The sequence below is a fragment of the Mandrillus leucophaeus genome, unplaced genomic scaffold, assembly GCF_000951045.1.
Source record: "Mandrillus leucophaeus isolate KB7577 unplaced genomic scaffold, Mleu.le_1.0 Scaffold1009, whole genome shotgun sequence".
Lineage (NCBI taxonomy): Eukaryota > Metazoa > Chordata > Mammalia > Primates > Cercopithecidae > Mandrillus > Mandrillus leucophaeus.
This window is the reverse complement of record NW_012098199.1, coordinates 210312-226030: the sequence shown is the minus strand read 5'-3', so window position 1 is coordinate 226030 and position 15719 is coordinate 210312. Positions and strand designations below refer to the sequence as shown.

The 15719-nt window shown below is 30.1% G+C and overlaps 1 protein-coding gene across 1 annotated transcript in view; it reads right to left on the bottom strand.

Annotated features, from left to right (window-relative positions):
• SI (sucrase-isomaltase (alpha-glucosidase)) overlaps nt 1–15719 on the bottom strand; it is a 109985-nt gene that overhangs the window by 35455 nt on the left and 58811 nt on the right. Inside the window, exons 26-34 of the mRNA XM_011974244.1 lie at nt 14598–14804; nt 10014–10168; nt 8404–8572; nt 6805–6901; nt 6596–6708; nt 6383–6508; nt 4785–4913; nt 3966–4076; nt 2139–2201 (exon numbers count right to left, since the gene is read on the bottom strand). Coding sequence (XP_011829634.1) covers nt 2139–2201; nt 3966–4076; nt 4785–4913; nt 6383–6508; nt 6596–6708; nt 6805–6901; nt 8404–8572; nt 10014–10168; nt 14598–14804 — 1170 coding nt within the window. The remainder of the gene's footprint in view (nt 1–2138; nt 2202–3965; nt 4077–4784; nt 4914–6382; nt 6509–6595; nt 6709–6804; nt 6902–8403; nt 8573–10013; nt 10169–14597; nt 14805–15719) is intronic.

Below are 15719 nucleotides of genomic sequence, written 5' to 3'. Positions count from 1 at the left end.
AGTCAGGTACATGTAATCCAACACTCTTGATACCTTTTGTGGAAGAGAATCCGAAAAGATTCTGCATAAGCCATTCTACATAAATTGACACTGTCCTCTAATACCTATATAAAAATTGATGCTTTTCTCTCTAGTGGTACACAATATTACTCAAGAATAGTGGGCAGAACTCAAGTTGAAATAACACTTTTTCCTCAATGACAAAGTTTAGTAGGTTCAATTATTTGACTCTGTTTTAGAAGTAGTTTGGGGTAAGTTTTAAGCTCCCAAATTTTTTACACTTACCTAAACTTGTATAATTTAATGATTATAAATTCATCTGGCTAAAAGAAGGATCACCAGCTCTTAGTTTTGTTGACATTTTTCTATTCATTTTGTATTTTTCCTTTAATTTTTACTCCTCTAATCCTTATTCTGTTCCCTCTGCTAACTTTAAGTTTATTCTTTTTCTACTTCATTGAGAGGTAATGCTAGGTTATTTATTAGAGATTTTTATTATTTTTAATGTGGGTGTTTCTTGTCATACACTTCCCTCTTAGTACTGCTTTTGCTGCATCCCATAAATATTTTTCCTATGTTGTATTTTTATTTTTGTTTGTCTGAAGAAATTTTCTAATTCTCTTTTGATCTTTTCTTTGTTCCACTGGATGTTCAAAAGTGTGTTGTTTAATTTCCACGTATTTGCGAATTAACTTATTTCCCCTCTTTTTCTGATTTCTAGTTTAATTTCATTGTGACTGGAAAAGATAAAAGGTATGTTTTCTATCTTCTTACAATTTTTAAGGCTTATGACTTAACCTGTGATCGCTCTTAGAAAATGTTCTATGGGCACTTGAGAAGAATGTATATATGGCTGCTTTTGAGTGGAAAGTTCTATGTATGTCTGTTAAGTCCATTTTGCCTACAATGTTGTTAAAGACTGCTGTTTCATTGTTGATTTGCTCTCTGGTTGTTCTATTTATTATTGAAAGTGTGGTAACAAAGTCTTCAAACATTATTACATTGCTAGTTCTCATTTCAGTTCTGTTAATGTTTGCTTTAAATATTTAAGTGTTTTAATATTGAGTGCATGTATTTATAATCATTGTATCTTCCTAATGAATTGACCCTTTTGTCATTCTATAATGACCTCTTTTGTCTTTTGTGACAGTCATTGACTTAAAATTTATTTTCTCTGATATAACTATAGCCACTCCTGTTCCCTTTTGGTTATCATTTGCATTTAATATCTTAGTTATTCCTTTTGCTTTCAAGAATGAATGTTTAGGATATTATACTGAGTAAAATAAACCAGTAACAGAAAGACAAATGTTGTATGACTCAACTTACATGAAGTATCTAAAACAGTTAAACTCATAAAACATAGGGTAGAATGGTAGTTGCCCAGGACTGTAAGTGGAGGGAAATAAGGGCTTGCTAAGAAACAGGCATAAAATCTCCATTATGCAAGGTAAATAAATTCTAGAGATCTGCAGCACAACATTGCCCCCATATTTTACAATGATTTATTATATGCATAAACATTTATTAAGATGGTAGGTCTCATGTTAAGTGTTATTCCTGTAATAACTTTTTTTTTTTTCTTTTTCTTTTTTTTTTTTTGGTTGCCCAGGCTGGAGTATAGTGGCGTGATCTAGGCTCACTGCAAGCTCCACCTCCCAGGTTAACACCATTTTCCTGCCTCAGTCTCCCAAGTAACTGAGACTACAGGCTCCTGCCACCACTCCCAGCTCATTTTTTAAAGTTTTTTTTTTTTTTTTTTGTATTTTTAGTAGAGATGGGGTTTCACCATGTTAGCCAGGATGGTCTCAAACTCCTGACCTCATGATCCACGTGCCTTGGCCTCCCAAAGTGCTGGGATTATAGGCATGAGTCACCGTGCCAGGGCATAATTTTTAAAATAAAAGAAGGAATGCTTGGATTACATAAAGCAAAATATAAAATTGCTTAATAGGCTGACTTATACTTTGTTATTGAGGAAAATTAGGTAAATTTGATCTAAATATGGTCTGATATAGATAACTTAAAATGGCCATCTATTTTTAAAGAAAAGAATTCAAATTGAGTTAATGATTAAAATAATGAAGTCTAAGTTTTGAATTTCTTTTCATTATATAGTTAGCCAAAGTAAAACTTACATTAACAGCTTCATCTTCAGTTAGAGTTTTATCTATTGTTATATTGGGCAAATCTGGCCAAACCTACAAGAGACAAGACATGGAAAAGCAGATCAAAACGTAGTCAGCATGATATGATTCCTATGTAAATGAAGTGTAATGGAGTATTAGAGGCATATTATTAACCCAAAGCCTTCAGATCTGTAATCCCTTCAAATATCATTATTATTGGCATACATATCATTTGCAAACTATTCCCATTTTCCATGTTAGTCTACCCTTTAATATGGCAAATACAAAATAGAAATGTCAACCTTTATGGTAGTTAGTGATTTTGAAAATAATACATATAACCAAAATGTTCTGGTCAAAAAAGAATATGAAAAATATATGCTAAATTTAATTTAATATAGTATATTTGAACTACATCTAGAATTACTCCAGGGTTAAAAACTAAAAGCAGGGTTTTTTTTTGTTTGAAAGGAAGAAAAGATCTGATTGAATAATGTCATGCTGAGTCAAACATCCCATTGACTTTCAGAATTAGTACTAAATCCTCCTCTCCCTTCATCCCACCACTATTCTCAGCCTGACCTCATTGCCTACCAACATTTTTTCTTCCTTCTCCTCCAATCAGAAACACACAAAACAGAGCTCAAATTCAGTTTGCCAAAAGCTCTGGAAATTTGAATCTATATTGTAGAAGTTAGAAAGTCCTATATAAAAATATAAATAATCCATCAAAAAGGAATTATTTACAAGAGATTAGCTACTGACAGAGAATAGTGCTCTAAAGGAAGGGGAGAAAGGGTAGAAATCTGACAAAATGTGTAGAAATACAGAATGAGGAGAAAGTAGGGAGTTTAAAAAAAAACCTTCTGGACTAATATGCCTCTCAAGTAGCTGGGGCTACAGGCATGCACCACTATGCCTAGCTAATTTTTAATTATTTTGTAGAGACAAGGTCTCCCTGTGTTGCCCAGACTGATCTCGAACTCCTGGGCTCAAGAGATCTTCCTACCTCAGCCACTCAAACTGCAAGCATTACATGCATGTGCCACTGTGCCCAGCCCTGTCTATACTCTTCACTCAGCTTTCTCTAATGTTAACATGTAATATAACAATAGTGAACTTATCAAAACCAGGAAATTAATGTTGATACAGTACAACAAACATTTACCGAACATGTTTGCATTTCACAGATTTAATCACTAATGTCTTAATATCAGTCCAAGATTCAAAAAGCCTCTCACATTTCATTTAACTGTGTCTCTCATCATAGATTTTTTGAGGATTTTATCATTGTTGTTCATTCTAGTTATTACTATGAGATTTTTTCTTGATTGCTTTATATAAAAGTCAAATCAAAATATTTTTGTAATATATTAATATATCAGGTCTGAATATAATTGCTTATATAAAATACAGTGAATTATACTTCATGATCTAAGTTTTAACTATAAGTATAGCTGTCAAAACATGTTGTTGCTACTATTAACAATATGTTTTTAAGAGAAGTGAACATTTAAATATCTTGCAGTACAGAATAATGAGTAGCCATCTTACTAATGGTAGTTTTATAATAAATTACAAGTGGTACCAAGAAATATAATAAAATACATCTTAAAAATTAAACAAATCATATTTGGATATGTGATTTATATGAATTCTTTCTTTGTGTCTAATAATTTGGAATGAACCAAAGACTACACATTATTTTATTAGTTATTAAATCATTACATTTCTGTATAGCTCTCATGAACGTTTTTAACTTTTACTAATTAAATGGAAACTTTCATTGAAATATAATTTTTGTATTTATTCCATTTCAAGATATCGATTTAGTACCTTTGCCCAACAAATATCACTGGTGTTTGGCCATTTGACAAAGACATCATTCTGCTGTCCTCTTTCAAATGCAGGGTAAGTCCTTGTTTCATTTCCTGAAATTGCTGGATCCTAAAATTAAAATGAAATATAAACAAAGTACACATGAAAAAAAGCATAACTACTTGGACAGTGGTTATGAAGCATAAGTTTTCATTACTACATTATCATAATAATGTGCTCTCACATGAAATGACAAATGATATAAACATCAGTGTTCTAGCTAGATTGCCCTCCAAATTTCTTAGAAGGAAATTCTAAGGACTGTCAGAAATGCATTAGCTATCATTTCAAGCAAGATTAGTAGAGGTTTTTGTTTTTATTTCTATGGTGAGCTATCTGGCTACCTAGCTTACTTCCTATGTTAGTGATAAAAAATTATCCTCACTGAATCACCAATCTGAAGGCAAATTTTTAAATACAAAAAACATCAGAAGCAATACCAGAGAATGACTTAATAATTATATAAAAATAGAAACTCTACCATTACATTTTGATAACTCCCATAAATAGAGACCTATTTGTAGCTTGGATGATAACTAGAAAACAGCTTGCCTTTAACTCAGTTTTGGATTTAAACCTCTAGGGATATACCGAAATAAAAAGGTAGCTGATCACAACCCATGCAAATAAAATGAAGTGCTAAAGGAAAAGAGTTTTAGATTTGGGAGTATTATCCAAAGTTATATACTTTCTATTTTTGAAACACCTTCCTCCTCCTCATTTTAGGAGAATTAATAGAAACAAGAAATAAGACCCAGATAAACTCCAAGTACTGACCAGGATAATAATGTATCTCATTCCTTCTCCTCTTATTTTGTCAACAAACTGAGGAAGGTCCTGGAATGCTTCACCAATTGTAAAGTCTAGCTGCCTTTCCATGTAATCAATGTCTGTGTACTGAACATCCTGAAATACACAAAAAATCATCACAGTATGGCAAAAAATACAAAATAGTAAATGTATCATATTTTATTATACCTATAAAAGTAACAGCAAAATGAAAGTTTGAGTTCCTCCTCACTAGCTGTTAAAAAGAATTAAGTGGTTTACTGTTCAAGGAATAAAAGTAGCATGTAAAGATATGAGGTATTCTAAGAACAACTTTCTATAAATGTTCTGTTTTGTTGACCATTTAGTAATTTTGATTTAGAGGTAAAAACTGTTCTAAATTGATATATATTATGTAATTTTCAAAGGAAACAGACACTGGGCAATAGTATTTATGATGCTATGAAATTAGGTTACATGACAAATAGGAATTTTGTACAGTATATACAGAAAGAAGTGTTACTGTTTCTGGGAACTATACAGCAAATGTTGGATAATTTCAAATAATTCTAATATTGGCAAAAGGAGTATTACCAATTACATCAATTACTATGATCTGATTCTTGTAATATCCATCAAAGTCATTTTTAGGATAATAGCCCTGCTTATATAAACAAGAATTGCTGTAAGATAGGTAATTGCAAGTATGTTTAAACCAACAAATATTTGCATTATATCATGGAATATTCAATTTAAGCCTAAATACAAAATTTGTTAATTATTTTATATTATTTGACATTATCTCAATTTCTTCTTCGAGGTATCATAGAAAGTATGGTCAATAATGTATACCTCCTTTTAAATAATAAATTTCCACTTGCATGTTTCTGTATGGTCAACATACATAATTAATTTCCCATGCTAGTTATTCAGGAACCCTATATTGGACCCTACTATAAATACCAATGTCTTATAATGAGGTTTTTCTGATTGTTCTTAGAATAAACTCTTATATATCAAGTCTTCTATATTTTAATGTTTAGGTATTACCAGCAGCAACCCAAGGTTCCTTAATTTTGCTAAATAATGACGAAATTTAGAGATTGATCGTTTGTGGATACTTTGGAATATTTAGCTTCCTGAATATTGAGTGAATCTGTATTATATATTACAACTATTATCTATTCCAGGGCAAAAAAAAATTGTTTCCACATCCAACTTGTTCTCCGGTTGATGATACAGATTCTTATCTTGTTGACAATACACATTTCTGTGAACTCTAACATGAAGAGAACATAGTGACTGCCTGTGCAACCCAGAGTTTGTGAGAGGAAAGCAAGTGCACAGTAATTTGTTTAGCACAACACAGCATGATATAATTAGGGAGGGAAAAGGAAAAGGAATGGTATTTCTTCCTCTGTTTTATCTGTCTGACAAAGACACTGTATATAAATCTCATACCCAATACATAAGGTGCTAGTAAAAAAACGAAGCATGTCTAATTAAAGTATAATGCTTAAATTAATTTTAAAGTATACATGTTTAATTATTTCATTCTACTTTTACATATTACATATTTAACATTGTTTTAAAATTAATATACATACATAGGAGATGTTCGCAGCCACCATAGCGTCATATAATTCCCGAATCTCTGAAGTATTTGCATATCCATAACGACATAATTGGAATCCCAAAGCCCAATAAGGTGGCATGACTGGATGGCCAATTACCTTTAAAAAAAATTCACGTGTGAACTAAGAGAATTACTTGATGCTATAAACATTTTTAATTTTGTTTAAAGAAATATACAATCATACTTCATGGTATTGCTTTGTTGAAACTTCTGGAGTTGGGCCCAAAAACATATAAAAATCCAAGATTCCTCCAACTGTACGGTAAGTTAGAGCAGGAGTTGGCTGGAATGTCACATCTGGAAATTCAAAATAAGATTCCATTTTTATCTACATATATTAGTTTATAAAAAAGTCACATAAAATAAGAGATGTTCAACAAATGATGTTTTTACCCATTGCATTGCTGTTGAGTAAGAGAACACCGTGAGCATTGCCCTCCTCTTCCAGAGCCATATAATAGGGATGAAATCCATAGGAATTAAGTTTGTACTGAAATATAAAAATTAAGCACAATATATTTTAAGTAACAATGGCATGTGAATTTAATCAATGTTATTTTACAATTTATTATATAATCAAGCTGTGGTATTTAAATTCCTCTTTTCCCGAACCTTAAACCATGCTTCAGTTAAAATAAATGTGTCTCCCTAGAAAATAATTGTTTAAATTTTTCCTGCTTTAGAGTAGTTTACAAATATTTTTATATAATATTTGTATATTAATAGAAATTAATTTCTATTAATTTCTAATAGAATAAATAACTTCTAATAAACATAAGTTATATGTAGAAATCTAATAACTTCTAATAAACATAAGTTATATGTTTAACTTATCTATAAACTGGTATTTTTTCCATAGTAAAATGCCCTAGAAATGATAAAAGTGATGAATACAATTAAACTGTCCAGAAAATATCTTGTTTATATATTTTATATTTATAGAACATTTACATTTTTATATTTATAAAATATTTAATTCATTGATACTGTAATCATAGTCAGATATTATTAGATTATATACTTTTGATTCTTAATATAATATATAAAATTACCATTGAAAGTGATTTTGTAGTAATTTATTTTCAGTAATATACAAAATTACTAGTGAAAGTAATTTTAGATATCAATAATCAAAAGTATATTAATCTAATAATATCTGTACAAATGCTGAAGGGATTTTAAGAAATCAGTTTTGGTAAAACGTATTCTTTCAAGTTAGTGTTAATAGAAAACAGCCTTCAATAACCTAACTTTGGAGTATTATGTTATAAATGCAAGCTCTTTGAGCACCTAACAATAAAAAATGCTTACAATAGGATGCAAACTTATAGTATGCTACTGAGTATATCCTTTTAAGTACACATCACATGTGAAAAATACAAATAGAATAATTTTTGTTAAAATATATTTTTATGATATGTTTGGAATATTATAGATAATATTATTTGTTGTACAGTACATTAAATATTCATAAAATGTGTTGTATTAACAAGACAAATCTTTGGAAAAAGTGTCATGAGTACATAAAAACACATTGTAAAGATGTAATTTGCAGTTTGGCCACATAAAATTACACAACTGCAACTGTGGTTTATAAAGGGAAAAAAGATCAAATCAGTATCTGAGAAGTAAAAAACAATCAAGGAAACCGTTAGGCAGATATTTTCTATACTGGAGTAAAGGTAAACTTGACTGGGAATACAGAATCAGCATATCCTTTCTATGCATTTGAAACAGTTAAGGTATTGAGTCAAAGCCTGGCTTCTCACAGTAGTCAAGCAAATTGTTATCCATCCACTCCTCTGCTTCCACCTGTAATTTCTGGTGACTTTTTGGGTTTGTTTCTCAGAAAATTGCTATAGCTGCTCTGGAGATCGCTAACTAATGCCTTTGTCATTACTTCAATCCTAAAGCACAGGTCTATAAAGAAGTGGCTTGGATTCTACTCATAGTCTTAGTTGCCTCATGGAGTGGTCACATGTTGGTACCTACACCAGGGGGTTGGTCTCTTGTGAACATTCCCCAAGTATTCCAGTTCAGATCTCGCTTAAATGCTGTATGTTCCACTTCCCCAAAACCATATATGTATTCTGATGGCAGGCGAGTCGATATTTGAATGAACTGATCATTAAAAGCAAATCCAGGCAGCGAAGAATCCCAACTGAAAACAAAAGAAAATAAAGCTATGTCTGTCAAAATGCATGCAAAATAGTATCACAAATGATAATGGTAATTATTTCTTAAATTATCAAAAAATCAATATGTTTTCTATATTCCTAATTATACCCAGGTACCAAATGGAAATAGATAACTATTCTAATACATTTTTTCTTTTAGCTAAGTTAAGGAATATGTAAATTATGTTTCGTACACTTATAGGGGAATCATAAATAATATGATTGTACATGTCCTTCTTTAGACAAGTATTCGTTTTAAAAATAAAATTAATATGAAATCATCAATGACTCAGTAATGTGTGACCTAGAAATTAAAAGTTCTCAATTTTCTTGCTCCCTTGAGTTAATCACAATACACTTTTTTCTACATGTAGAATAAAAATAAATCAATATTATAATGAATTTTAAGTTTAATGGATATTTAAATGTTGAACTCTTGTCAATTACTACTCCCAATTGTGTTTTTCTTCCTTTATTTTATGTTCATAAAAATAGTTGTGTATGAAGTAATATGTTTCAAGAAACATATTATTCAACTCATTTGCAAGAACATAAAGGAGGATGGAAAGTAACATTGGCAAGGAGAGGAAACGTAAGTATTACAAGTAATCTGGGCATATTTTAACTTTTTATATTTATTATTTTGGAAAACTAATTGAGAATAATGCTTGCCAAATGACAATGAATAATGCCCTTGCACCAAGATATTTTTATAAAGTGACTTAACTTCACATGTTTTTGAACAAAAATATTGTCACAACAACAAAATTATTAAAATGATCCAGATATAGTTTTAGTCATTATTTATTTGTACATATCCTGACAATACCAGAAAACATCCTGATAACATCATCTAAGGAATGGCATGGCAAACTTAAATTACATAAAAGTATATTTCAATATATTATAGTTTCTAGATATTTTGAATAAAGACCATAATTTTAAAATTAAATTTATTCATTGTAACATAAAAATATATCTAGACTTATGTGTTGTAACTTATTTTCACTAATACATGGCAGATAAATTATTAATTCTATCAGATTCAAGCACTAATAAACTATTTCAACAGTTTTAATAAATATTTACTTCATTTGTTTCCAAATACTTATTTTTGCCAACACTCTTCATGCTTTTTAAAAGAGGTTTTGGTTTTGGTTCTCAACTTGATTAGAAGAATGAATCTGATACTAATAGTGAAATTGAACACCTCTAAACTGTAGATAAAATTGTGGGTCAATCCTTTAAAATAGTCCCATGGACTATGTTTGGCTAGAAATATTAAAATGGGCAAAGTTATTTAACACAACTTAAATTTTTTTGTGTGATGCTACTCTAGGACAGTGAAGGTTGTTAATCATTTTACTTTTCCGATCCTAAGCTGAAATTAAAATATCCTTTATATCAAATCATTCAATCACTTACATAACTCTTCCAGTGCTTCTGCGTCGAATCTGGATGCCAAAAGGATTTTCCTTGATTTCAACATCATAAAGTCTGTTTTCATAAGTACTTATTGGGGCGTCTGGAATGTTTAACGGTACTGGAACTTCATATCTCTTATTTTGGGGATCGTAAATCTATTGCAGATAAGTAGTAAAAAAGTTTACTCTGATTGTTGACAGCATGTACATGTCATGAAATAATTTAAATAATGGCTCAAATAAGAATATTTAGATTTTTTCTCCATATAATTTCTAACTCTACATTCATGGTCCATATAACCATATCAATATAGAATTTCATATACACATTTATAATGGGACCAAACTGAGTACTGCATTTTTGAACCTTTAAAAATTGTTTTGTGATTTGTTTTCTATACAATAAGATCAAAACAGAAATTTTAGAGCTAAATATTCTATAGTATGGGTATACCAACATTATTTCATGGTTAAAAACAGAAGTTGTTTCAATATTTTTTGTCATACCTATGATTATACAATAAACCCTAATGCTAATTTATGTTTATTTGTGTTTTTATTTCTTCAGCACATTTCTTAAATACCTCTAGGGACTGAGTATACTTACCGTTTTAGGGTCTTTGATAACTATTGACAAACTGCTTTCCAGAATTTGTTTACTGATTAATATTCTCACCAAAATGTGTACTCTAGTGCTAATTTATGTTAAATTAAAAGCATTTATTTTTCATTGTTATTCATTTCATTTCTTATGAGATTTCATCTTTTTCTACATTATTAGCATTTATGTTCCACTGTACTTTAAATTGTATTTTGTTCCTAGAATTTTTAATGAGTGTAATTATCTTGATATTTTAGTTTCTTCTGTTAAATGTCTTCTTATGAGAGGTTTTGATATTTTTTCTTGATTACATGGGTTGAAATTGCTTTCCCTAAGTCACATATTTATCAGATATTTACCCATTTTTTGTCTTCTAATTGTGTATAGTGGTTTTCCATGTGAAAACATGTTTTATTTGTATGTAAGAAAATGTGTAGATTTTTACCTATGTCACTTATGCCTTTTTATCTGTGGCTTGAAAGGCCTTTGCTAGCCAGATACAAAATAAATATGCAGTTAAATTTGTTTTAGGCTATGTTTAGTTTTCACATGCAACTCATTCTAAATTTTATTTTAGTATATGATAAAAAAACAGACACTTTTCTATATAAATTATTAAATAACCTACTTCTTCATTATTAATTTGCAAACCTTTCTTCACACACACGTATCTTCTATGCTTTTGTGTCATCACACACACACACACACACACACAATCTTCTATGCTTTTGTGCCATCTCTCACACACACACACACACACACACAATCTTCTATGCTTTTGTGCCATCACACACACACACAATCTTCAATGCTTTTGTGCCATCTCGTTTCAATAAACAATCAGGCAATTCTATCTCCAGTTCCACACTGTTTTAATTATATGAATTTTTGTTCTTTACCCTTGCTGAATTTTAACCATTGCACGGTGTTTGTTTTTTCAGACAAACTTACAAGTTATTTTATGAAGTCTCAAAAGATATTTCACTAAGATTTATATGAAAATACTTTAAAAGCAGCGATTGAGCTCAAGTGAATTAACATTTAAAAGATAATTGACTCATTTATAATTTTAAAATACTTAATATGAACATTTTTAATAGTTTTTCTCCTTATAGATAGTCCATTTAGTCCTATAATTTTTGATGATTTATTATTTGATTTTTTCATTTGAGTTTGCTAATGAGATTTGTTAGCATTTCTGCTTCTAAATAGTGAGCAACAATGTACGAGAAAATATCTTTGGAAATACATTTTACATCTAGTTATTGTGTTGATATTTAAAATTTCTAATACTATCTTAATGGAATCCCTTGGGATTCTTAAGTTACAAAAATATGCTATCTCTAAAAGTTGAATGAAATTATTGCTTTGGTATGTCTTATTACATTGGCCAGAAAATTAAGGCCACAACTTAAAAATAGTAAAAAGAGTAGGCATCCAATTTTGTTTATTTTAATGACACTATCAGCATAGTTTGATAATAAATGACTTATGTATATTGCAAGAATTTAAATGTAGTTTTTAAATCATCATTGTATTAATCACAAAGTTAGCAAGAATGATCAGTTTCATTTCTTGGGCACCTAGCTATGAGTTGTGTAGGAAAAACTATTTTTATAGAATCAAAATATTATCAAAACTGTTAATAACCTTTAATACTACATTAAATATCAAATCGCAGAATTATCCCAAATCTCCAAAATTACCCAAAATCAAAACTAGCTTTGCAGTAGTTTATATCAAGCATACCTTAAACTGCAACATATCATTTTTGTGATATTTCACCTCCACACGAAGAGTTGAGATGGGGTCAGAAGGTAACTTTATTCTAGCATTTGCAGTATTTAGTTGGAGGTCAGCTGTTACACCCATTGATGAATAGTTAGTTGACGTGACTGAATAAGAGTTATCTTGTCTGGGAAAGTAACACTCAGGTGCTTTGGATAGAGAAGAATCCTAAAAACACAATGCATGCTCATTGCCAGAAATTATAAGCCTTGTAATATTCGACTCTTTAAAATTATATTGATGTTTAGTCACACATTGTATGGTTTACAAGTTTCATTAATAAAAAAATGAAATAACAGTCATAACACAAAATATATTATATGTAATTTGGGATCCCATGTGCTAAAATTTTATGCAAAATATTTGCATTTACGCTCTACAGAAAGAACGGTAGAGCAGAAGGATCAAATGTCGTACTTTTTTAACTCAAAAAATAGCATTAAATTGTGTTGTCTGCAAAAGCAAGTATATTACTAATACATTTTGATTCCATGTTTGTTCTTACTCTTCATATTGATTATTGATTATTGTGTATAAAAATGGCATTATGACATGCCTCTAAAGGGCAAGTGATAGAGTCCTTTTACTTATAATGAAACTCTCAATCCTTCTTTTTTTAACTTACTGCTATACCGGTCAATTACATCCTGACCTGGATTTGAAATAGGAACCCTGGCCAAGAATCATAGTTGATTGGTTTACATAGAAGTGAGAGACAAAACCTAAGAAAAAGAATTATAAACTGTGGCATTGATGGCTAGTTTCCTTACCACAATCCATTCTCCCTATCTTCCTTGATTATTATTATATTTTGCAGAGAAATATATTTATCTACATTTCCAATTTCCTTTTAAAGAAATTGTATAAGTCCTCCTAAAAGCTCTTTAAAAGAAAGGGGCCTAAGCTGACTAAATTGAGATACTCTCTTTGACTCACCTTCTTGAGGGCATACTGTCTGGCTTCTATCTAAAGTGAACAATTTCATCTGTGTACCCTATCTCAGGCCTCCTTACCTATAAAAATATTTCTCCCTCAAATCACCCTCTCTTGCATCAAAAATATTGCATTCATTATGTTATTTTTAACAGCATAAACTGATTTTATTCATCTCATTTTTTTGAAGTAAATGTCACTTCAGTAGTTTCTCTGACTACTGTTCTATTTTTTCTGCTTTATTTACAGCAAAACATAGAATTGTTCCTGTCTCTTATACACATCTAGATGTGTATAAGAGACAGCACACACACAATCTTCAATGCTTTTGTGCCATCTCGTTTCAATAAACAATCAGGCAATTCTATCTCCAGTTCCACACTGTTTTAATTACATGAATTTTTGTTCTTTACCCTTGCTGAATTTTAACCATTGCATGGTGTTTGTTTTTTCAGACAAACTTACAAGTTATTTTATGAAGTCTCAAAAGATATTTCACTAAGATTTATATGAAAATACTTTAAAAGCAGCGATTGAGCTCAAGTGAATTAACATTTAAAAGATAATTGACTCATTTATAATTTTAAAATACTTAATATGAACATTTTTAATAGTTTTTCTCCTTATAGATAGTCCATTTAGTCCTATAATTTTTGATGATTTATTATTTGATTTTTTCATTTGAGTTTGCTAATGAGATTTGTTAGCATTTCTGCTTCTAAATAGTGAGCAACAATGTACGAGAAAATATCTTTGGAAATACATTTTACATCTAGTTATTGTGTTGATATTTAAAATTTCTAATACTATCTTAATGGAATCCCTTGGGATTCTTAAGTTACAAAAATATGCTATCTCTAAAAGTTGAATGAAATTATTGCTTTGGTATGTCTTATTACATTGGCCAGAAAATTAAGGCCACAACTTAAAAATAGTAAAAAGAGTAGGCATCCAATTTTGTTTATTTTAATGACACTATCAGCATAGTTTGATAATAAATGACTTATGTATATTGCAAGAATTTAAATGTAGTTTTTAAATCATCATTGTATTAATCACAAAGTTAGCAAGAATGATCAGTTTCATTTCTTGGGCACCTAGCTATGAGTTGTGTAGGAAAAACTATTTTTATAGAATCAAAATATTATCAAAACTGTTAATAACCTTTAATACTACATTAAATATCAAATCGCAGAATTATCCCAAATCTCCAAAATTACCCAAAATCAAAACTAGCTTTGCAGTAGTTTATATCAAGCATACCTTAAACTGCAACATATCATTTTTGTGATATTTCACCTCCACACGAAGAGTTGAGATGGGGTCAGAAGGTAACTTTATTCTAGCATTTGCAGTATTTAGTTGGAGGTCAGCTGTTACACCCATTGATGAATAGTTAGTTGACGTGACTGAATAAGAGTTATCTTGTCTGGGAAAGTAACACTCAGGTGCTTTGGATAGAGAAGAATCCTAAAAACACAATGCATGCTCATTGCCAGAAATTATAAGCCTTGTAATATTCGACTCTTTAAAATTATATTGATGTTTAGTCACACATTGTATGGTTTACAAGTTTCATTAATAAAAAAATGAAATAACAGTCATAACACAAAATATATTATATGTAATTTGGGATCCCATGTGCTAAAATTTTATGCAAAATATTTGCATTTACGCTCTACAGAAAGAACGGTAGAGCAGAAGGATCAAATGTCGTACTTTTTTAACTCAAAAAATAGCATTAAATTGTGTTGTCTGCAAAAGCAAGTATATTACTAATACATTTTGATTCCATGTTTGTTCTTACTCTTCATATTGATTATTGATTATTGTGTATAAAAATGGCATTATGACATGCCTCTAAAGGGCAAGTGATAGAGTCCTTTTACTTATAATGAAACTCTCAATCCTTCTTTTTTTAACTTACTGCTATACCGGTCAATTACATCCTGACCTGGATTTGAAATAGGAACCCTGGCCAAGAATCATAGTTGATTGGTTTACATAGAAGTGAGAGACAAAACCTAAGAAAAAGAATTATAAACTGTGGCATTGATGGCTAGTTTCCTTACCACAATCCATTCTCCCTATCTTCCTTGATTATTATTATATTTTGCAGAGAAATATATTTATCTACATTTCCAATTTCCTTTTAAAGAAATTGTATAAGTCCTCCTAAAAGCTCTTTAAAAGAAAGGGGCCTAAGCTGACTAAATTGAGATACTCTGTTTGACTCACCTTCTTGAGGGCATACTGTCTGGCTTCTATCTAAAGTGAACAATTTCATCTGTGTACCCTATCTCAGGCCTCCTTACCTATAAAAATATTTCTCCCTCAAATCTCCACCCTCTCTTGCATCAAAAATATTGCATTCATTATGTTATT